We start from the raw sequence: 23,968 nt of genomic DNA on the forward strand, positions 1-23,968 counted from the left end.
TACTACCTCACACTTCTCTGGATTGAACTCCATCTGCCACTTGTCAGCCCAGCTCTGCATCCTATCAATACCCCTCTGCAAGCTTCGACGGCCCTCCACACTATCCACAACACCACCAATCATTGTGTCATCTGCAAACTTGCTAACCCAGCCTTCCACCCTCTCATCTAAGTCATTAATAAATATCACAAAAAGTAGAGGATTCAGAACCGATACCTATGGGACACCACTAGTCACAACCCTCCAATCTGAATACACTCCCTCCACCACAACACTCTGCTTTCTACAGGCAAGCCAATTCTGAATCCACACGGTCAAGCCTCCCTGGATCCCTTGGCCTCTGACCTTCTGAAGAAGCCTACCATGCGGAACCTTGTCAAACGCCTTACTAAAATCCATGTAGACCACATCCACTGCACTACCCTCATCAATCTTCCTGGTCACTTCCTCAAAGAATCCTATCAGGCTTGTGAGGCAAGATCTTCCCTTCACAAAGCCATGCTGGCTGTCCCTAATCAGTCCATGATTCTCTAAATGATCATAGATCCTATCTCTTAGGATCCTTTCTAACAGCTTACCCACCACAGACATAAGGCTCACCGGTCTGTAATTCCCTGGACTATCCCTACTACCTTTCTTGAATAAGGGGACAACATTCGCCACCCTCCAATCCTCCGGTACCATCCCTGTTGATGACGAGGACTCAAAGATCCGAACCAACGGTTCAGCAATCTCCTCCCTCGCCTCACGAAGCAACCTGGGGAATATTCCGTCAGGCCCCGGGGACTTATCTGTCCTAATATTTTCTAACAACTCCAACACATCCTCTCTCTTGATATCTACATACTCTAGAACATTACCCTCACCAACACTGTCCTCAGCATCATCAAGACCCCTCTCCTTGGTGAATACTGAAGAGAAGTATTCATTGAGAACCTCACCCACTTCCACAGCTTCCAGGCACATCCTCCCACCTTTGTCTTTAATCGGACCTACCTTTACCCTAGCCATCCTTCTGCTCTTCACGTACGAGAAAAAAGCCTTGGGATTCTCCTTAACCCTACTCGCCAAAGCCTTTTCATGCCCCCTTCTCGCCCTCCTCTGCCCTTTCTTAAGCTCCTTCTTTGCTACTCTATATTCCTCACGAGCCCTGTCCGATCCTTGCTGCACCAGGACAAATTTATCCCTAACATCCTGCAAAAGATCCCTGAACATCGACCACATCTCCATAGTACATTTCCCTTCAAAAATGTCATCCCAATTTACACTCCCAAGTTCTTGCCTTATAGCCTCATAATTTGCCTTTCCCCAATTAAATATCTTCCCATCCTCTTTGCTCCTGTCCCTGTCCATGACAATTCTAAAGGTTATGGAGCAATGGTCACTGTTCCCCAAATGCTCACCCACCGATAGATCTGTCACCTGACCCGGTTCATTACCTAAAACTAGATCTAATATGGCATTCCCTCTAGTCGGCCTGTCAACATACTGTGTCAGGAATCCGTCCTGGACACACTTAACAAATTGCGCCCCATCTAAACCCTTAGCACTAAGTACGTGCCAATCAATATTTGGAAAGTTGAAGTCTCCCATTATAATAACCCTGTTATTTTCGCATCTTTCCAAAAACTGCCTCCCAATCTGCTCCTCAGTATCCCTACTGCTACCAGGCCTATAGAATATTCCCAGGAGGGTAACTGCCCCTTTCTTGTTCCTAACTTATACCCATATTGACTCTAGAGAGGATCCTTCTACATTATCTACCCTTTCTGCAGCTGTAACCGTGCCCCTGACCAGTATCGCCACCCCTCCTCCTCTTCTTCCCCTCTCCCCCCATCCCTTTTAAAACACTGAAAACCAGGAATATTCAATATCCATGCCTGCCCTGATGTCAGCCATGTCTCTGTAATAGCCACAATATCACAGTCCCATGTACTTATCCAAGCTCTCAGTTTATCTCCCTTATTCCTGATGCTTCTCTCATTTAGGTAAATGCACTTTAGCCCATCCACCTTTCTACTTTTGTAGCCTGTACTCTGCTTCTCCTTCTTCAAAGCCTCTCTACCTGTCAGATCTGACTTTTCCCCATCCCCTTCTTCCTCTGACCTACTCCTCTGGTTCCCTTCCCCCTCGCAACCTAGTTTAAACCCTCCTGAACCACCCTAGCAAACGTGGCCGCAAGGACATTGGCCCCCCTCAGGTTTGGGTGTAACCCATCCTCTCTGTACAGATCCCACCTTCCCCAGAAGAGATCCCAATGATCCAAAAATCTAAAACCCTCCCTCCTGCACCAACTTCCCAGCCATGCATTTATTTGCCATCTCCTCCTATTCCTACCTTCACTATCGCGTGGCACTGGCAGCAATCCTGAGATCGCTACCCTTGTGGTCCTGTTCTTCAGCCTTCTGCCTAGCTCCCTAAACTCACTTTTCAGGTCCTCATCCCTCTTCCTACCTATGTCATTGGTACCAACATGAACCACGACTTCTGGCTGTTCTCCATCCCGCTCTGGAATCCTGTGGACCCGATCAGTGATATCCCGGACCCTGGCACCTGGGAGGCAACATACCATCCGGGATTCATGCTCACTGCCACAGAACCTCCTATCTGTTTCCCTGACTGTCGAGTCCCCTATCACTACTGCCCTCCTCTTCTCCTCCTAGCAGCAGGACCGGTCCCAGTACCACAGACCTGGCTACTGCTGCTAGGCCCCGGCAGGTCATTTCCCTCAACAGCCTCCAAAGCAGAAAACCTGTTACTGAGGGGAACAGCCTCCGGCGTCCTCTGCTCTATCTGCCTGTTCATTTTCTTTTTCCTTTTCCCTCCCCTGACAGTCACCCTTCTATCTACTTCCTGGACTCCAGAAGTACCTGCTCTAAGGGGGTGACCGTCTCCTTATGTACAGTATCTACAAAACTCTCCCCCTCCCTGACGCTGCGCAGTGTTTGAAGCTGCAACTTCAGCTCATCGATTGTGAGCCGAAGTTCCTCCAGCCTCAAGCACTTACTGCAGATGTGGCCATCGTGGACCGCAGCAAGGTCCACGAGCTCCCAGATCAAGCAGCTGCAGCACACCACCATGTCCTCCATCTGAACTAATTCTTTTCTCCCCCTAGTTTTTCTACTTAAAAATTTATAACAGATGACAGGTAAAACCTTACCTTTACCTACCTACAAGCTACTCACCTGCCTTGCCCCTTTACACCTAAGCCCCTTGAGCCAAAGCCCAACCACTCTGCTCCCTCTCACTCAGCTGCCCGCTGGATATGGCGGTTTGCTTTTTAAACTGCCCGCATCTTATCTGCCGATGTCACACGCGTGCTCAGTCCAGCCCAATTAAAAACTTATAAAACAAAAAACTTATAGAACTTAAAAAAAACCTGACCTTGTCGACTTTCCCTGTGTAACACCACACTGAACTGATCTTGTGGATTTCACCCAGCATTTTTGATGTGTTGCAAGTTCTCATAGTGATCAGCTTCTAGCCTAACTTGTGCGATCTTTGCAGTTAGTTCTCAAAGGGACAAACCACGTCGTACTTCCAGTTACAGGAGAACGTTTCCACTGAATGAATAGAGGTTGCAGTGATGGTAAAGAGGGAGAGGGGAATAGGAGAATGCTCCCAAGGCATCAGAGGTTCTGGATTGGCTGTTGAAGAGCAATGCTGGCAGGGAAATGTGTTCTTTGTGCAGGGATCTGTGCAGGCCCCCAGTATTGCAGATGCTTCAGAAATAATGACACAAGTACAGTCTCTGCCTGCTCTGTGCCCATTGCACGGTCCTCTGATCTAAAGTGGAACTAGCTGAAGTTTTCCCCGTGTGTCTGGAGTTTGGGTGACTGTGCAAATTCGATAGGGACAGAGGTGAGAAGCAGCAGCCTGAGACTGAGGAGCTGAGGCAGTGACTGTGATCCTGAGCTCCACCAGCTAATCAAGGTGCACGTGAGAGGTTGTGTTTGAGATTAGAGGAGGTCACCAACTTCAGCGAGGACAAAGAATGCAGTTTGTGTCAGTATAGCTTCAGAAGAAACAGAGTAGTAAAACCAGACTGCTCTATGATTAAATAAGGACTGATGCCTTTTGGACCAATGAGGTTGACAACCTGACTGTCAACAAATTTTGTCTGATGCACTGTCATTGGCATCATTTTGGTCCTGGGACGGGTGTGAGATTTTTCCTGGAAAAATTGCTCAAGTGAAAGAAAGTCCTGTTGGAAAATGAGACAAGTTTTACAATGTCCACCAAGATACAAAGAAACATCTGCAAAATTGTTCGACTGCAGACTAAATTGATTTTCAACAGTATAATGCCTTTCTGTTTTTCTGGTCCCATGCCTTTTTGTGAAAAATTCTGTGTATGTACTTGCGATTATATTTACATCTACAAATCAGATATTACGATGTATTGTCACACAGATTGCAATATTATATATTTATATTTAATGATGATATAGAAGGAGGCCATTCATCCCATCTAGTGTCTGCCAGGTGTCAGAGCAATCCCAACAATCCCACCCCACCTGCTCCCTCCTCCCTGTAACCTATTCTCTCTCTCATGCCCATTAACACCCTGATTCTTCTTTTACCCACCAACACTTGACACTTAATCTAACAACCAGTACAGATTTGGGAGGAAATTTGAGCACCTGTAGGAAATCAGTGCAGTCATATAGAGAGCATGCAAACTCCATGCAGGCAGTACTTGAGATCCAAGTGTTACGAACTGGGTTACTATTGGTGAATGTCCCTTTAAGATAGAGCATAGTGGTGTGTGTGTGTGTGTGTGTGTGTGTGTGTGTTGGCATGGTTACGACAACAGAAGATAAAGGACGTAATGACGTTTTTGAAGCAGTCAGTCAGAGGAGAGAGAGAGAGAGACACCAGCCTGCTAGTCTCTATCGATGGATGAGAAATGATAACTGTGTCTGTCACTACAATCCACGTATGGATTTTTGGAGTAATCCGGTGGAGTCCACTTTGTCGTTAACCTGTAGAGGGAAACAGGTATTTGTGTGGATGGCCACGTCTTGGATGCTTTTCGGGGTGGCAGATACTTCAGAACAAAGCAGTGGAGTTCACTTTGTTGTTGACCTGCAGAAGGAAACAGGTACTTGATTCGAGTGCCTTTCGGGGTGAGGAAGATGCGGTGGAGTGGTCACTGCTGAGTAGACACTGAGGTGTCGTTTGGGTTCCAAAGTAGAACATTTGGATTTCGTAATTACTTTCTATCTTCTCTCTTCCTCTACGTTTTGTCTTCAGTCAACGGTGGTTGTTGAAGAAGCCTTTGCTCATGTTTCATCTTAAGGTTTGCTGAACTGAACTTTAAGAACCATTCCTGGACTTGGAGTTTGGGAATTTGCCACACACACATTATGAGTTTAGTTTTGGGGTTAATGATTAAGATTTAACATTTTTACTTCTAACATTCTAATATTTTTACTTTTATTTTTCTTATTATCATAAGTAGTTATTAATAAAGTAGTTTTAAACACTGATACATGACTTGGAGTGTTTCTTTTGTTGCTGGTTCGTAACACAAGTTGCTGGACCACTTGCCATTGTCAGTGAGATGATGTCCTGTTTAAATGATATGGTTAATTTGGAGCAACATTGACTGCGCCTTTTTACAAAATGCTGGAAATCTGCAATAACAAAATGTTGGGAATATGCATCAGGTCAGGCAGCAGTGGTGCAGAGAGAAAATGTTAATGTTTAAAGTAAATGACCTTTCATTGGGATCTCAGTGGTTCTGAGGAAAGATCATTACTCCAGAATATTGACTGCCTACTTGCCGAAGTTCAATCTTTCACAAACCCTTGAGAGGAAATATTGCATTTTCTAGCTGAGCTACATTGAGCATGTAAGGAAAGACTGAAACAACACCCAAGGTAGGAAAATTAGAGTGAGATGTTTGCCAACTGTGCCTGCCTCAGCACAAACAACCAACAAAATAAGCAAACTTTACCACAATTTCCCCAGAGAACAATCCAGACAGATCTCAGCAGTTGTACGGCCAAGGAGTTTCGTCTTGAGCTGTGTACAGTCAACATGTGTAACTTTAATTAAAGAACTTTTCTCCTCATTCTTTTCATTTTACTTTCAAGTTTCTGTGGATTCCTATTCCTTTTTCCTTTGGGTTTATTTAAGCATGCACTGCAGGCTTCATGGTTGCAGGCCTTGTTGTCTCAGGTTTTCTGGATTAGTGGCTTACTTGGACTAAGATGCTGCCGTATCCAAACTTATCCCTTAATTCACAAAGGCACAAGGCCTGGAATTGGCTGCAGAGCAAATACAAGCCAGAGCCAGCATCCGCTCCAGTTCCTGGAATATATAGACTGCTGTTGGAGCCAAATGCTACAAAAGGAATTTTTGCCACGTTCCCTTTCCTTGCTCGGATTCAAAGTCAAGTTTATTGTCATAAGCACAAGTACATGTATACACAGGTGCAATGAAAAATTTACTTGCAGCAGTATCACAGGCACATAGCATCATCTAAGCAGCATTCACAAGAAAAACATAAATGTAAATTATACACAGTTTTACAACAGAAACAGAAAACAAAGCTGTGCCGAACAAAGCTGTGTGGAAGAGTGGGCCTTCAGCCCACAAAGCTGTGCCGAACATGTCCCTACCCTAGAAATTACTAGGCTTACCCATAGCCCTCTATTTTACTCAGCTCCATGTACCTATCCAACAGTCTCTTGAAAGACCCTATCATATCAGCCTCAACCACCGTTGCCGGCAGCCCATTCCACGCACTCACCACTCTCTGAGTAAAAAACTTACCCCTGACATCTCTATACCTACTCCCCAGCACCTTAAACCTATGTCCTCTTGTGGCCACCATTTCAGCCCTGGGGAAAAGCCTCTGACTATCTACCCGATCAATACCTCTCATCATCTTATATACCTCTATCAGGTCTCCCCTCATCCTTCGTCGCTCCAAGGAGAAAAGGCCAATTAGAACAAAAAAAAAACAAAGTCCATTTTAGTGCAAAGTGATTGAAGTCACCATAGTGTTGCTATACTGTGGTAATTAGGGTTGTGCTGGTTGATTCAAAAACTGAATGGTCGAAGGGAAGTAGCTGTTCTTGAACCTGGTGGTGTGGGACTTTAAGCTTCTGTACCTCCTGCCCAATGGTAGTTGTGAGAAAATGGCATGGCCCAGATGGTGGGTATCTGATGCTGGATGTTGCCTTCCTGCCTCGTGTAGATACTACTGATAGTGGGGAGGGATGTGCTGGGATTTGTTGGGCAGAGTCCACTAATGATTCAATCACAAGGGTTCTGATTTCTCTCCGATATCTTATCCAAGCAACTGTCATTCATCTGGGAACCTTGCTGCATAGGCTGCTCAACTATGGGAGGCCATCGTACCTAACAAGTACTGAGAGTATATCCATGTGTGAAATCCAATAGCTTAGCAGCTTCCAGTTGGTGACTGTGAACAAGAACTTATGCCCACAGACTACATACTGAGAGCAATTATTGGACGGTTAGCTTTTAGCAAATAAAAACAGAAAAATGATGGAAAAGTTCAACAGGTCAAACAGCATCTTTGGAGACAGAGACAGTGTTAATGTTTCAGATTGAGGACTTTTCATCAGATTCATTGACCTGAAACGATAACAGATGCTGCCTGACCTGAGTATTTCCAGCATTTTCTGTTTATATTTCAGGTTTCCAGCATCTGTAGTTCTTCACATTTGGTTTAGAACAAAGCTAGAACTACATTCATCTACTACTCAATATAATTGCTGTCACTAAGGAGGTAGTGATGAGCAAACTAGTGGGCCTAAAGGTAAGCTAGTCCCCTGGTCCTGATGGGATGCATCCCAGGGTACTGAAAGAAGTGGCGGAAGTTATAGCAGAGGCGTTTATGATAATTTACCAAAATTCTCTGGACTCTGGGGAGGTCCCGGCAGATTGGAAGACAGCGAATGTCACACCACTGTTTAAAAATGGATGTAGGCAAAAGGCAGGTAACTATAGGCTACTTAGCTTAATGTCTGTAATCGGGAAAATGCTTAAAGCTATCATTAAGGAAGAAATAGCAAGACATTTGGATTGAAATAGTTCCATCAGGCAGACACAGCATAGATTCAGGAAGGGCAGGTCCTATTTGACAAACTTACTGGAGCTCTATGAGGATATAATGAGTGCAGTGGATAGAGGGGAACAGGTGGATGTTATATACTTGGATTTCCAGAAGGCGTTCAATAAGGTGCTGCATAAAAGACTTATTCATAAGATAAGGATGCATGGAGCTGGGGGTAATGTATTAGCATGGATAGGGGATTAGTTAACCAATAGAAGGCAAAGAGTTGGAATAAATGGGTGTTTCTCTGGTTGGCAATCGGTGGTGAGCGGGATGCCACAGGGGTCGGTGCTGGGCCCACAAGTGTTCATGATATACATTAACATTTGGAAGAGGGGACCGAGTGTAGCGTATCTAAGTTTGCTGATGACACTAAATTGAGTGGAAAAGCAAATTGCGCAGAGGATGTGGAGAGTCTGCAGAGAGATATAGCTAGGTTAAGTGAGTGGGCAAAGGTCTGGCAGATGGAGTACAATGTTGGTAAATGCAAAGTCATCCACTTTGGAAGGAAAAATAGAAGATCAGATTATTATTTACATGGTGAAAGATTGCAGCATGCTGTTGTGCAGAGGGATTTGGGGAGTGCTTGTTCATGAATTGCAAAAGGTTGGTTTGCAGGTGCAACAGGTTATCAAGAAGGCAAGTGTAACATTGGCCTTCATTGCTGGAGGGATTGAATTTAAGAGCGTGGAGGTTACACTGCAACTGTACAGGGTACTGGTGAGTTTGCACCTGGAGTACTGCGTGCAGTTCTGATCTCCTTACTTGAGGAAAGATATACTGGCTTTGGAGGTGGTGCAGAGGAGGTTCACCAGCTTGATTCCAGAGGTGAGGGGGGTTAGCCTGTGAAGAGAGATTGAGTCGCCTGGGACTATACTCGCTGGAATTCAGAAGAATGAGAGGGGATCTGATAGAAACATATAAAATTATGAAAGGGATAGATAAGATAGAGGCAGGAAAGCTGTTTCCACTGGTAGTTGAGACTGGAACTAGGGGACATAGCCTCAAGATTCAGGGGAATAGATTTAAGACGGAGATGAGGAGAAACTGCTTTTCTCAGAAAGTAGTGAATCTGTGGAATTCTCTCCCCAGGGAAGTCGTAGAGGCTACCTCATTAAATGTATTTAAGACACAGTAAGATAGATTTTTGCATAGTAGGGGAATTAAAGGTTATGGGGAAAAGGCAGGCAGTGGATCTGAGTCCACAGCCAGATCAGCCATGGTCTTACTGAATGGCGGAGCAGGCTCGACGGACCGGATGAAACTACTCCTGCTCCTATTTCTTAGGTTCTTATTTTACAGTCTTGTTTAGAACTTATGTTGGCAAGGCTAATTCCATTTAAACATAAGTGTTGCCATTCATTCACTCTCTGACTCACCTGCCTTTTGTTGCAATAGTTAAAGCGGGGAATCGGGAGGGCCAAAAGGGGCCATAAAATGACCTTGGCGAGTAAGGTTAAGGAAAATCCCAAGGCATTTTATATTTACATTAAAAACAAGAGGGTAGCTAGGGAGAGGGTAGGACCACTTGAGGAAGAAGCAGGGAATTTATGCCCGGGACCAGAGTATTCACCAAGAAGAAGGGCATGGAGGATAGAGAGATCATTGTGGGGTAGGCTAATATTCAAGGGCATGTTGAGATCAGTAAGAAGGTGGTGTTGAAGAACATTAAGATGGATAAGCCCCCAGGGCCTGATGGGATCTATCCCAGGTTATTGAGAGAGACAAGGGAAGAGATTGCTGGGGCCTTGACAGAGATCTTTGCATCCTTTCCAGCCACAGGCGAGGTCCCAGAGGACTGGAGAGTGGCCAGTGTTGTTCCTTTGTTTAAGAAAGGCGGTAGGGATAATCCAGCAAATTATAGGCTAGTGAACCTACATCAGTGATAGGGAAACTATTGGAGAGGATCCTTAGAGATAGGATTTACTCACATTTGGAAAAGCATGGGCTGATTAGGGATAGTCAGCATGGCTTTGAGAGGGCAGGTCATGTCTTTTGAGCTTGAGGAGATAGTGGGCAGTGGATGCTGTCTACTTGGACTTTAGTAAAATATTTGACAAGGTCCCTCATGGTAGGCTGATCCTGAAGATTCAGACTCATGGGATCCACGGTGATTTGGTAGATTAGACTCAAAATTGGATTGACCATAGAAGATAGAGGGTAGCATAGGAGGGGCATTTCTCTGACTGGAAGTCTGTGACCAGAGGTGTTCCACAGGGATCAATGATGGTACCTCTGTTGTTTGTGAAATGGTTTGGATGAAAGTGTAGATTGGCTGTGCTGTACTGTTCTCTGTTCTAATATCAGACCTCACAACTTCTCCACCCTGTTCGGTGATCCCTGCCTGTTTCTCCCCAACCTGCAGTGCCTAGTCTCTGATACCTGCCAGTTCTGAACCTACAATTCTGACTTTCTTATCTCTGTGTCCCGTCTGTCTGACCTTTCTGCTCCCTTTGCAGCTGTGCCACTATCACCCCCCCGGCCCTCTCCCCGGCCCCATTCTCTTTTGCGTATCTCAGTCCCCTTCCCTCTCATACTCCTTGGTCCCTGTGCACCCCTGTCCCCGCGCTCTGCGTGCCCCTTCTGCCCACTCGCACTTTCTGCATCTCTTCTCTCTGTGTACCCCCTACCCCCCCCAACACTGCAGTCTCAGTGCCACCCCGTTCTCCCCCACCCCCCCACATTTTCTCTGGCCCTTCTTATGCTCCCTTCGCTCCTCTCTGGCTCTCCCTCTGTCCTCTCCCCACCCTACCCCTGACACTCTTTTTTGACACTCCCTCTTTCTGCACAACAACTTCCTACTGACCCCCCCCCCCCCCCCCCCAAAGAGTGCCTTCTCACTCTCTTTTCCCCACCCCACCCAACTCTCATTCCATCATACTCTTCTGGTCCCTTTCTGTCTTCCCTCTGACACCACCTGTCTCTCAATCTCACTGTCCTCCCTCTATGACTGTTGCCAGTTTTCCTTATTCTCTTTATTTTTTTCATATCTGAGTGTGATCCCTGCTCACCCTTTGGTCTCTGTTTCTAATTTGTACTCTTGCTTCAATCTCTGCTGCAATTACTGGTGCACCTTGGATTCATGCTACATCTGCTGCCCTGGCTTTGATCTGTGCTCCCGTTGTTTCCTCATTACGATTTGTGATCAAAATCCCTGCTTTAGCTTCAATTTGTGACTGAAAGTCTACCCCCCAGCCTGGTTATGTTTTCTCTGTTCCTGTCACGCAGTTCCTTTCAGTCCTCTTTCTCCCAGATGTGTCCGCCTAATGTATTTAGAGAATGTATTGCATTCAGTGAATGCTGATCCATTCCAGGGATGGAAAAATACCTAGTTTTAGTCTGCAGAAAGTTCCCTTTCAGATTCTGGTATTTAAGGGAGGAGGTGGCCCTTCATATTTCCATTTGCTAATGATGCTTTAATTGCATTAGCAAACCTTCTCACTTTTTACCCGTTATGGGCAGAAAGATAATTTTAATAATTTCATTTTGTTAACATTTGGAAGCAGTTTTGAACCTTGCCAATTTCAGGGGTGTTTGCTCTAACAATCTGCCTTTCATTTTTGCAGACAGTTACCCAGATGCTGATGGCGTATCTTGCCAGGCTAACTGTCATAGCTGATAATAAGATCAACTGTGGGCCTGCTCTCACATGGATGGAGGTATGGACTCTGATTTTGCACCCTACTGTGTAATGTTACAGAGGAAGCTTTAAAAAGTGGATAAAAATGCTTGAATTATCTAACAGGTCAAGGTGCAGGGTTCTAGGTTGATCTTTTATGATGATAAGTGAGTACTAAATACAATGTTTTATTAAGGATTCCTCTCTGGACGTTGGTGTTATTGTAAACTCGTAGAAACAAGTTGTCTCCTTGAGCTGTTCTACTGTTTGGTTAGTTCATGGGTGCTGTGTATCTGAACTTGATTTGCCACTTTTGCTCCATTATCTGTAAAAACTGAAATGTCTGAATATTTCACTGAAGGAGGCCATTCAGCCCATTGTGCTTGTGTTGGTTCTTGAAAGGATCTAAGCCACCTGCCCCACTAATTGTCATTTCCAGTAGTCCTACAAACTTCAAAATAGAAATTCACTTTACAATTAATGTGTCATCAGCATGTGAATCCTGGTACTTTTCTAATGAGAGTAAATTGGGGATTCCTTTCCCGAGTCTTGCAATAGGACAACACCTTTAAAGCATGGCTAAATCGGCCTGCACAAAAGTTCAGTGAAAAGTACAGCAAGCTTGCCACATTGGCCAGGCTGATCTTGGTTTCTGTCATATTATTAACATACATTAACAGGATTCAGACATCACTGATAAGGTCCACACCATCACCATTCTAGAGACCACAATTGATTAAAAGCTCAATTGGATCAGACACACAGATACAAGAGCAGCTCCTATAAAGAGTGACTCATCCCCCGACACATCAAAGCCTTTCCACCACCTACGAGGCACAGGTCAGGAAAGTGATGGACCACTCGCTGGTTGCCTGGATAAGTGCAGCTCCAACAGTACCTTCCAGAGTAAACCAACCTCCCTGATGGTAACTTAAACATTCACTTCTTCCACAACTACAGACTTAAACATTCACTTCTTCCACACTACAGACTTAAACATTCACTTTTTCCACAACACCAGACTGTGGTTGCTGTGTAAACTATCTACAAAAGGCTGCAGAAATACTTGGGGAACTCAGTACAATGCTGGCTGTGGGCACATTTTAGCAGGTGCTGATGAAGTCACCTTCTCAAGTTGTTGATGATATGGACTGCAGCCCCAGGGTGCTGGTTGTACAGTGAGTCAATATTTAGGGTAGTGAATGTGATATTAATCAAGGAACCAGCTTTGGCCTGGAGGGTGTCAAACTGCTTGAGTGATGTTGGAACTGCACTTATCGAGACAAGTTGAGAGTGTGCCATCATAGTCCTGACTTGTAGACACGAGACTGTGAGTGCTGGAATCTGGAGCAAAAAATGAGCTGCTGGAGGAACTCAGTAGGTCAGGTAGCATCTGTGGAGGGAAGTAGACAATTAACATTTTGCATCGAGACCCTTCATCTGGACTGAAAGAGGAGAGGGGGAGGGGTGGGCCAAGAGCTGGCAGGCGATAGGTACCAATATGAAAATGTTATTTTCACGGTGAAGATGGGATTTTGTCTCCCCATGGACTGTGTGGGGGTCACTCATACAGATACTGTTGTGGACAGATCCACCAGGTAGATTGATGAGGATGAGATCAAGTAGGTTTTTCTCTTGTTGGTTCCCTCACCACCTGCCACAGGCCCAATCTAGCAGCAAATGTCCTTTAGCACTTGGTCAATAATGGTGCTACTGAAGCACCCTTGATGACGGAAGTTGAAGTCTCCCACCCAGAGTATATTCTGCACCTTTGCCATTCTCAGCGCCTCTTCCAGGTAATGTTCCACCTGGAGTAGTATCAGTTCACCAGCTGAGGTGGGACAGCAGATGGCAATCAGCCAAAGGGTTCCTTGCCCAAGTTTAACCTGATGCCATGAGATTTCATGGGATCCAGAGTCTATGTTGAGGACTCCCAGGGAGGTTCCCTCCCAACTGTAAACCACTGTGCTGTCACCTCTGCTGGGTCTATCATGCTGGTGCATACCCAGGGATAGAGATGTTGATGTTTGGGTTATTGACTGTAAGGTATGGTTCTGTGAGTATGACTGCATCAGGCTGTTGCATGACTTGTCCATGAGACAGCTCTCCCAATTTGGCACAAGCCCCTAGGGGTTGGAAATGAATAGCAGGGTTGACAGGGCGGATTTTGCCCTTGTTTTGAGTGCCTGTGTCGATTCCAGGTGATCCGTCCGGTTTTATTTCCTTGTGGCTTTGTAGTGGTTTTTGTTACAACTGAATGCTTTTGTAGGTCAATTCAGAGGGCAGTTAAAAGTCAACCATAATATTGTGGGTCTGGAATCAAATGTAGGCCAGACCAGATAAGGATGGCAGATTTCATCCCCTACAGGACATCAGTGAACTAATTATAACCAAGCATGTTCTCACCTATGACTCCATGGAACAGGGACAGAGAATGGCTGACTATTTTGTTAAAAATCACTGTTTGACCCCAGCAGCTCTGAATTTACTTGAGCATTCCCACAGTTATCCAGCCTATGATTAGCTATCTCAGCATAAATAGATTAGCCTCTGATCTTCCAGCCAGGGTAACCACCATACCCTGGTTAGCCAGTGGCCTGGTCTTCACTTGCAGCAGGAATTCTTTACATGAAAGAAGAATGGTTGGGATTCTGTTGGAGAAACTCTTTGACATTTCTTTGGGTGTATTTGCTTTAACGTGTTTGGACTGCATGTACTTTAACATGTCATCCATTTTAGGTAGTTTATAGTTGTTTGCTGTCAACTCTCTTCTCTTGGGGAATGCTACATAATTGCTGAATCTTCTAACAGATAGATAACAAAGGGAATCATCTACTGGTGCACGAAGAGTCCTCCATCAATGTTCCTGCCATTGCCGCTGCACATGTGGTTAAGCGATACATCGCACAGGCTGCAGATGAGCTGTCCTTTGAGGTAAATTGTCATCTAATAACTTCAAAACCAATAGTTTAAGTGAATGAGCAAGAGCTCAATTGTGTTCTTGTCTTTAAACGTTCTTCTCTGAAGATAATGAAAAATAATGATGTGTTCTATAATCATTGACTGCAACTAATGTCTTTCAAATGGCATTCTTTGATTTAACAATATTTGACGGGGAATACACAAATAAGCAATTATTTGAATTTAGAAGGTAATGGGGTGATTTAAAGTTTTCCAGGCACTACGAGCAACTGGTAGGGAAGCTGGGAAGAAATTCTTTGTTGTTTGGGGAATCTAGGCCTGGGGCACAGTCCAAAAGTTACCATCTCTGGAAGTGTCAAAGAGTTATGGAGATGTACTGACCAGGAAAGGACATTTTTGGCCCAACTCATCCATGCTGACTGTGATGTTTATCTATGCTTATCCTGTTTGCCTGCATTAGGCCTGTATCCCTCTACTTTCCTATCCAAATACCCCTCCAAATGCCTTTTAAACATTGTAATTGCAACTGCCTCCCCCATCTCCACTGGCAGCTCATTCCAGATAGCCGCAACCCCCTGTGTGAAAAACTTACCCCTCAGATCTCCTTTAAATTTCTTCCCTCTTACCTTAAGGTATAAGGTGAGAGGGAAGAAGGCATACGCTCTAGTTTTAGACTCTCCTACCCTGGGGAAAAAACTATCTACCCAATCTTATGTCCCTCTGTAAGATCACCTTCAGCCTCCTGTGCTGTAGTGAAACCCATCATAAACACCGTGTATTCATGTCTCCTTGAAACTAGAGCCCCGCATTCCAGGCAACATCCTGGTGAATTTCCTCTGCACTCTTCCTAATGCTGTCACATCCTTTCCATAGTGGGGCAACCAGAACTGTGCACAATATTCCAAATATGGTCCAACCAATGTTTTGGACAGCTGCAACGTGATGTCCCAACTCTCGTATTCCTTACCTGAAGCTATGATGGCAAGTATACCAAATACCTTCCACAGTACCCTATCTACCTGTGTCACCACTATATATATATATATATATATATATATATATATATATATATATAGCAAACAAAAAGGACAAAAAACTGTCTCTCTCTGCCGCCACTTGTTGTTATGGTACTGGTGAGGGGTGTGAGGCAGAGGAATGTTGAAATGGGTTGGGGTGCTGGAGCTTCATAGTCCATGCCCTTGGTGACCATTTACTGATTAATATCCAAGGTGTGGAGCGGGGTTTCTTTCAGTCTCACACTGTTGGCAAAGAATACTCTGAACTGCTAGTAACACAGAGCACTGTAAAAATAGCCTACCTCAATCTAGTCACTGTGCATCACCAGGGGCCAGACTGACTCTTCCAAGCTGGTTTCCAAATAAAACGATCCTGACTTCAGATATTATTCATACTTCTTAATTTTATGTTGTGTGCTCCTCAATAGATTGCGATTCTTGTGCTTTCTCCAGCCACTGGTTTGAAAGTTTTAAACCTCGTCCTGAGAGTTGCATTTTCATAGTTGCACAGATACAGTATGTTTGCATTTCCTTGTGTTTGCTATTTGACAGGATTCAGCACATGTTAAGTGTCAATTGTCAAGAAGTGCTGATTAAGGGGAAGAATGATGTCCAGTGTGCCAGGGAGGCTGTGGAAAGGTTTACTGAAGCCTTGTTTATTCCATGTTTTCTAGGTTGGAGATATTGTATCTGTTATTGACATGCCTCCCAAAGAAGATACCACATGGTGGAGGGGAAAGCATGGGTTTCAGGTAAGGGCATGGTGCAAAATGTGTTAGTGAATGGGCAGTGAACTGGCATTATGTCATTCTGTTAGCAACTGTGATTCCACCACTCCCTCCAGCAGAATATTCCAGGTACTCCCCACCCTCTGGGTGAAAAGATCCCCTCTAAATCTCTTCTCTCTTACCCTAAATCTATGTCCTCTAGTTTTAAGTACCCCTGATCTGGGGAAATATTTAGTGCTGTCTACCCTATCTACATCCCTCATTAATTTATATACATCCATGTCCCCTCTGAACAACATCTGCTCCAGGAGAAACAGACCCAGCCTCTCCTCGGAATTGAACCACCCCATCCCAGGCAACATCCTGGTGAATCTCCTCTGCACCCTCTCCGGTGCTATCACATCCTTCCTATACTGTGGTGACCAGAGCTGCATGCAGTGCTCCAGCTGAGGTCTGACCAAGGTTGGAGCATAACCTCTCTGCTCTTGTATTCAATGCCCCGACTAATGAAGGCCAGCATCCCACATGACTTCTTACCTATAAAAACTGCTACATTCAAGAATCCTTGAACTTGTACACCTAGATTCCTCTATTCATCAATACTCCCTCAGATCCTACCATTCATGGTGTTTGTCCCAGCCTCATTAGTACTCCCAAACTGCAACATCTCATATTTATCTGGATTAAACTCCATCTGCTATTTCACTAACGCATTGAAATCACCCTGTAGCCTAAGACTACACTCCACACTGTCAACTCTACCAATCTTCATGTCAGCTGTGAACATACTGATCAATGCCACTTGCAGTCACATTCAAATCATTCTGGTGAATCTCTTCTGCAGTTAGTCCAGCGCAATCGCATCCTTCACATAGTGAGGCGACCTGAACTGCACACAAGACTCTAATTGTAGCCCTGACAGTGTTTGGTAAAGTTGCAACACAGAGTTCTAAGTCTTGTATTCTATGTCCCTACCTGTGAAGGCACACATGCCCTCTGCCTTCTTCACCAGCCTATTTACTTTCACAGAACAGTGGACTTGAACCCCGAAGTTTCTCTGTTCATCCACATTCCTTACCACCCTACCATTTACTGTACATGACCTACCCCTATTTGACCTTCCAAAATATATCACCTCACACATATTGGGATTAAATTCTATCAATGCTTTGCCCAACTTTCCATCTGAGCTATATCCTACTGTAGCCTTAGACAACCGAACTTGCTATCCACCATACCACCAATTTTCGTGTCATTCGCAGACTTACAAATCAAACCTCCCACATTCACATATATCACAAACAATAAAGGTCCCAGCACCAATCCCTGTTGTACACTACTAGTCACAGACTTCCATTTGGAAAGGCATCCTACCACCACTAACCTCTGCCTCCTATCAACAAACTAATTTTGGATCAAGTTAGTCATCTCCCCTTGGATCCCATGTTCCTTAATGTTCTGGAGCAGACTACCCTACAGGACCTTGTCAAATAAGTCCTCCCATTTGTAATAAGAAAATTGTCTATCTGAACTCTGAGAGTTCACTTTTGGCTACATGCTTGTTGCTTCAAGCTCCACTCCCAGATTCTGTACACAACTGAGGCTGACACAAGAGTATCCTCTACCTTCTCAGGCAGTCCCTCAGGACTGAGGATGACTTGCTTTCCACTCTGGTTATGGATTCAGAGGTAATTGATGGGGCCAGTGTGGCAACCACAGACTTTTCCAGAGATGGGCACGGGTTGTCTGATGGGGTGGGTGGGTAGTTTCTGAGGTGGTCTACTCCTTCTGCCTCTCTGTGCTCTCAATACATGGCCTCCAGTTTCTCAGTACCATGCCAATTGCTGCATCCCCACATCAGCCAGAGGTTCCTAGGGGTCAGTGGGGATGCTGCACTGCTTCGAGGAAGTTTTGAGCACATCCACGAAACTTTTTCTCTCTCTGCCTGGTAATCTCTTCCTACAACAGAGCTTGAAATAGAGTGTCTGTTTCAGGAGTCTGGATGTTAGGCATGCAAACAACATGGTCTGCAGAACGTAGCTGACAGTGTGATACTGAAGGAGTTGCTGCCTGTCACTGAGATGTGAACTGAAGCTCTATCTGGCTGCTTTGATGGATTTAAAAGATTCATTGGCACTATTAGCAGAAGAACACAAGGATCTGGCCAACATTCCTCCATCAACCAGCACTACTGAAAACACTTAAACATTTGTCTATCTCTTTACCGCAGTCTCCAGTTGACTGTGCTTCAGAGAGAAACGCTAAATATAAAACAGAATTTGTATAACTATACACGGTCTCTAAAACAATAGAGTGGCTTTTACAAAGTGGGATTTAACAGTGAGGAATCGCAGTTTAATAAATGTGTGTAATGCATACAGGGTTTCAATTAGGATTGCTGTAAACATTTGCAGTTTGCTCAAGGTCAGATTGAGGACATAAACATCGTACTATCTTGACTTGTTTCTCAGGGGAGCCATTCTGATGCTGGGTTTGTTACATGAGGTGGTTGAGAAATCAGTGCCACTGGGTGGGTGGGGGTACAAGTGGGCTGAGTGTGTGCTTGGTATCCAGGCTGCACAGCTGATTGATTTCCTGTGCTCTGACACAGCTGTCTACTGCTCAGATTGCCACTTCTCTATCTTTGAATTATGCTGCTATGAAAATCAAATATTTAAGCCTTTGGAAACAGTAGATATCTATAAACAGAATTTTAATACCCAGATGTTTAATTGCAAAGCGTCATGTTTTTGTTTTTTATCATCCAGTTTCACTGACAAAGTAAATGATATTGAATACTAGCAACCCCTTGCGAGTAGCATGGTCCACATTTTTTTGTTGTGTTTGCTCTGTACATTTGACATACTAAAAGGTAGAAAATCTTGAACCTGTGCAGTTGGACTCCTCCGCTGCTTTTGGGCTTCTGTCTGGGCTTTTAATTGGCACCAGTTGTGACCACACCACTGGTGCCTGCTTCTGCACACCCTAAAGGAGAACAGCCTCAATCAGTCAGGTACTTGCCAAGCTTTTCTTCAGGCAGCCTACCTGCCACTTCTTTCTCTGCGACCCACCACTGACCTGCTGAGCTGATCCAGCTTTCCCCTCTACCCACTGCCCCATTAGAGAACTTCATCTCCTCACCAGGGCTTCATTCCCCTACCACTGCTCCATGAAACATGCAGAGGGAGGGCACACAACAGCTCACACCTTGTGCACACCTGAACTTACCAGTCCTGTGCCCATGAACAACACGTTCGCTGCTCAGCACAGACCAGTTACTAACTTGCTGACCAAGCCCTAGGCAAACCCATCCGTATTTTAGTCTGAGTTTGATCATCCCTTGTTGGACCCTATGGCTTGAGACTATAGGAAAGCTAAAAACTGCAGATCCTGGAACTGTGAAACAAAGACAGAAAAGGCTGTGGATTATCAGTAGATCTGATGAAGTGTCATTGACTGGAAACGTTAACTCTCTCATTCTAGGGAATAGTGCCTAACCCCCTCACTATTCCCAGCATTTAAAGTTCCTAGTGGTTTATATTCAAACAATATCTCATTTTCAGATTCCATCCATTTTTAATCTAATAAGAAAAAAAGCAATGTTTTTGATTCAGCAATGTTTGTAAGCTCCTTGGAAATTTAAATGTGTTTCTTAGCAGTGGGATTTAAAATATCTTATTTATATCTTTGACCTGCAGGTTGGATTCTTTCCCAGTGAGTGTGTGGAGCTCATTAATGACAAAGTTCCTCATTCTGTGACGAGTGCAATGCCAAAGCCAGGTACAGTAGTCCTTTATCTGGTACCCACTGTGCCACTGCGAGGCCAGTGCTGATTAATATGGGTATTGGAATTATTCGATGCTGAGATATTGCCACAGAAAGGTGTGAGTAGCAATAATACCCATCAATGTCTTTCTCTAAAATATTAATATGCCCAACATATTTCATGGTAAATTGCCTTGTTGCACTAGAGTTATAAAAGAATCCTTCAACTACAATATTTGGAGGGCAAAGTCTAATGAACACAAAATATTTTGTATTTTCACATAAAACTGCAATAGATAAAACTAGGGAAAAAAAGCACATGGAGCATCTCTGTGTACCTTGACATCAACTATCAGGGTGTATGCTCATTTCTGAGGACATCTGAGGGATGTATCAATGGTACAAGTGGCATTCTCACACTGCTGAACAAATTTTACCCATCAACCCACAGATACCCAACATATTTTGTTACGCAGACAGGAGATTCTGCAGGGGCTGGTATCTGGGGCAACACACACAAAATGCTGGAAGAACTCAGCAGGTCAGGCAGCATCCATGGAGGGAAATAAACAGTGGATGTTTCAGGTCAAGACCCTTCATCAGGACTGGGAAGGAAGAGGATAGAAGCCAGAATAAGAAAGTCGGGGGAGGGAGAGGAGCACAGGCTGACAGGTGATTCCAGGTGAGGGGGGAAGGTAGGTGGGTGGCAAAGGTGCTCGATGAAGCGGTCATCCAATCTGCATCGGGTCTAACCGATGTAGAGGAGCCTGTACCAGATGCAATGAATGACACCCTCGGATTCACAGGTGAAGTGCTGCCTCACCTGGAAGGACTGTCTAGGGCCCTGAATGGTGATGAGGCAGTAGGTGTAGGGACAGGTGTGGCACTTAGTGCGGTCACAGGGATAAGTGCAATAAGAGAGCACGATCCCTGTTGGGGGTGGGGCGGGGGGGGTGGCGTTGCCTGGTGCTGGGATCCTGTTGAAGGTGGTGGAAGTTGCAGAGAATGATGAGTTGGATGCGGAGGCTCATGGGGTGGCAGGTGAGGACAAGGGGAACCCTGTCCCTCTTCTGTCGGGGGCAGGGGGGATGGGATTGAGGGCAGACGTGTGGGAAATGGAGGGGATGTGGGTGAGGGCTGCATTTATGGTGGTGGAAGGGAAACCCCGTTTACTGAAAAAACAGGACATCTCGGATGTCCTGGAATGGAAAGCCTCATCATGGGAACGGATGAGGCGGAGGAACTGGGAGGAGGGGATGGCATCCTTGCCAGTGACAGGGTGGGAAGAGGTGTCGTCAAGAGATGCGGGAGTGAGTGGGTTTGTAAAAGATGTCTGTGGTTAATCTGTCTCCGGAGATGGAGACAGAGAGATCCAGAAAGGGGGGAGAGGTGTCAGAGATGGACAAAGTAAATTTGAGGGCAGGGTGGAAGTTGGAGGCAAAGTTGATGAAATTGAGGAGCTCAGCACAGGTGCAGGAAGTGGCCCCAATGCAGTAGTCAGTGTTGCGGAGAAAGAGTTGGGGAGCGTTACCGGTGTAGGCTTGGAATGCCAACTAGACTAACAGTGTAGAAGAGCCACAAGTTCTCAGGTTATCCTTCTGTGCTGCACTGTTGAAGGTGCTGTTATGCCTACTTCCCTGGTGTATCACTCTGGTCCCGATGCTCTGACAAACTGAAGGATTTATTGTTTGACTCACTGATATCATCTTGTCAACATTTAAATTAACCCCTCATCTTAGGTTTCTTTGTAGTTGTAAGTAGAATTAGGTACATGTCATCTCCAAATTTTATGAAGCATTCTAGTACCCCCATTAGGATATTTCTGCTGATTCACTGCTGCGCTCTTGGTCATGCAGCACTCTATCCTGGAGTGTGAACACTCACAAAATGTATGCTTCTATATTTTATAAAAGGCATCAGCTCAAGCTGTGCACTGCTCCACTGGGAGCTTGGTGCTCCTGCAGCAAAGAAATGATGATTTCATTGCTTGTGGCTCAGTGTGAACAACCAAGGCAAGGGCAGTGGCTGCCTGGGAGGGCTGTTGTTGGCTGGCAGCGCCTGCTCTAGGTATGGGCAGACCACCTGGATCTCATGGTCTTTTTCATCACTTCCTGTTGGATGTGATGGGAACTGCGCAGCCAGACAAAGGCCTCCCTTTGTCTGGCTGCGCATTTCTTCCCAGCCCAGAGATTTCTCAACTGTGGTCATTGCTGGGAAATTAATAGTGACTACACTCCAGAATCAAGCTACAGCATGGAGATGTTGCTTGTGTTTGTGTGCTCAGAAGCTGAACTCCCTGTCATCATTAAGTCATTCACTGAAGATTACAAGAGGATGGACCTTGCACTCAGCATCCACAAGACAAAGGTCTTCTACCAACCTGCCCTTGCTGCACTACAGTATTCTCCGACAATAAAGGTTCTCGACAAGACCCTGGAAAGTATAGACCACTTCCCATATCTTGCAAGCCATTTCTTGACAAAGGCAAACATTGATGATGAAATAAGATATCTTTATTAGTCACATGTACATCGAAACACACAGTGAAATGCATCTTTTGTGTAGTGTGTTCTGGGGGCAGCCCGCAAGTGTCACCCCACTTCTGGTGCCAACATAGCATGCCCACCTTTGGCTTCAATGCAACAATGCAGTCTTCGGTTGATCAACAAAAAAAAGGGTGTTTGAAGATCGAGAACTCTGATCTGGCACAAAACCCATGGTCTTCTGGGCAGCGGTAATCCCTGTGCTTCTACATGTGTCTGAGACCTGCGTTACCTCCAGCAGACACCTCAAGGGACTGGAAAGGTAAACAAACCAACATCGGTGCCCTCTCCAAAGCTAAAATAGGCAACGCTAAGGCCCTGGTTACACTCCAGCAGCGACGTTGAGCAGGCGACGTTGTTCACATGCCCAACACCTAACTCCTTAAACAAGCATTCTACTCTGAGCACCATGGGAAGGGGATTCCCAGGCAGAGAGAAGAAAGGATTCAAGGATGTATTCAACACTTTCTTAAAGAAGTGCAACTGACTCTGGGAACTTCTGGATAATAACACAAAGTGGAGTCAGAGCATTCAGGATGCTATTGGAACCTCAAGGCCAAGCACTGGGAGCACACGAGGCCTGTGGAAGAAGCAGATTACCTCACCTACCTGCCCCATCAGTACTCCCTCCCCACCAGTGTTTCTACATTGACATCAGTAGATACCTCACAAAGCCAGACTGGAAACATGTCGCCCTCCTCCCAGGGGACTGCCTGGGAAGCCAACACCAGCATCTACCAACATTGTGGAAAGTTGCTCGGAATTATTCTGTTCACAAAAAGCAGGATAAATCCAGTCTGCCTAGTTACTGCTCAATCTACTCTCAGCCAAATACGAAAGTTGTAGTTAAAAGTACTGTCAAGCAGCACCTGCTCACCAATAACCTGTTCACCAGTGCCCAACTTGGGTTTCTCCAGGACCACCCTGCTCCAGACCTTGTCACAACCATCTTCAGCTACTTCATCCATTATTTTCCTTCCATCACAACGTCAGAAGTAGGGATATTCACTGATGATTGCACAATGTTCAATTCCACTTGCAACTCCTCAGCAAATGAACCCATCCATCCCTGACAAAAGAACCTAGAAAGACCTAGACATCTCCTAGGTATCAGCTGATAAATGGCAATTAATATTCATGCCTCAAAGTGCAAGGCAATGACCATCTCCAACAAGACAGTCTAACCACCTACCCTTTCCATTCAATGGCACTACCACCACAATGTCCTTCACCAACAATATCCTAAACCAGCCACATATATACTGTGGCCATGAGAGCAGA

At 45.1% G+C, this 23,968-nt stretch overlaps 1 protein-coding gene across 6 annotated transcripts in view; it reads left to right on the forward strand.

Annotated features, from left to right (window-relative positions):
- Positions 1-23,968, forward strand: part of arhgap32b (Rho GTPase activating protein 32b) — a 389,535-nt gene that overhangs the window by 279,632 nt on the left and 85,935 nt on the right. For all 6 annotated transcript variants that reach the window (XM_052039785.1, XM_052039788.1, XM_052039787.1 and 3 more), the window contains 4 exons: positions 11,661-11,753; positions 14,525-14,647; positions 16,326-16,403; positions 20,078-20,159. In XM_052039785.1, the coding sequence (XP_051895745.1) occupies positions 11,661-11,753; positions 14,525-14,647; positions 16,326-16,403; positions 20,078-20,159 (376 nt within the window). The remainder of the gene's footprint in view (positions 1-11,660; positions 11,754-14,524; positions 14,648-16,325; positions 16,404-20,077; positions 20,160-23,968) is intronic.

The sequence above is a fragment of the Pristis pectinata genome, chromosome 27 (assembly GCF_009764475.1).
Source record: "Pristis pectinata isolate sPriPec2 chromosome 27, sPriPec2.1.pri, whole genome shotgun sequence".
In the NCBI taxonomy this organism is placed as follows: domain Eukaryota; kingdom Metazoa; phylum Chordata; class Chondrichthyes; order Rhinopristiformes; family Pristidae; genus Pristis; species Pristis pectinata.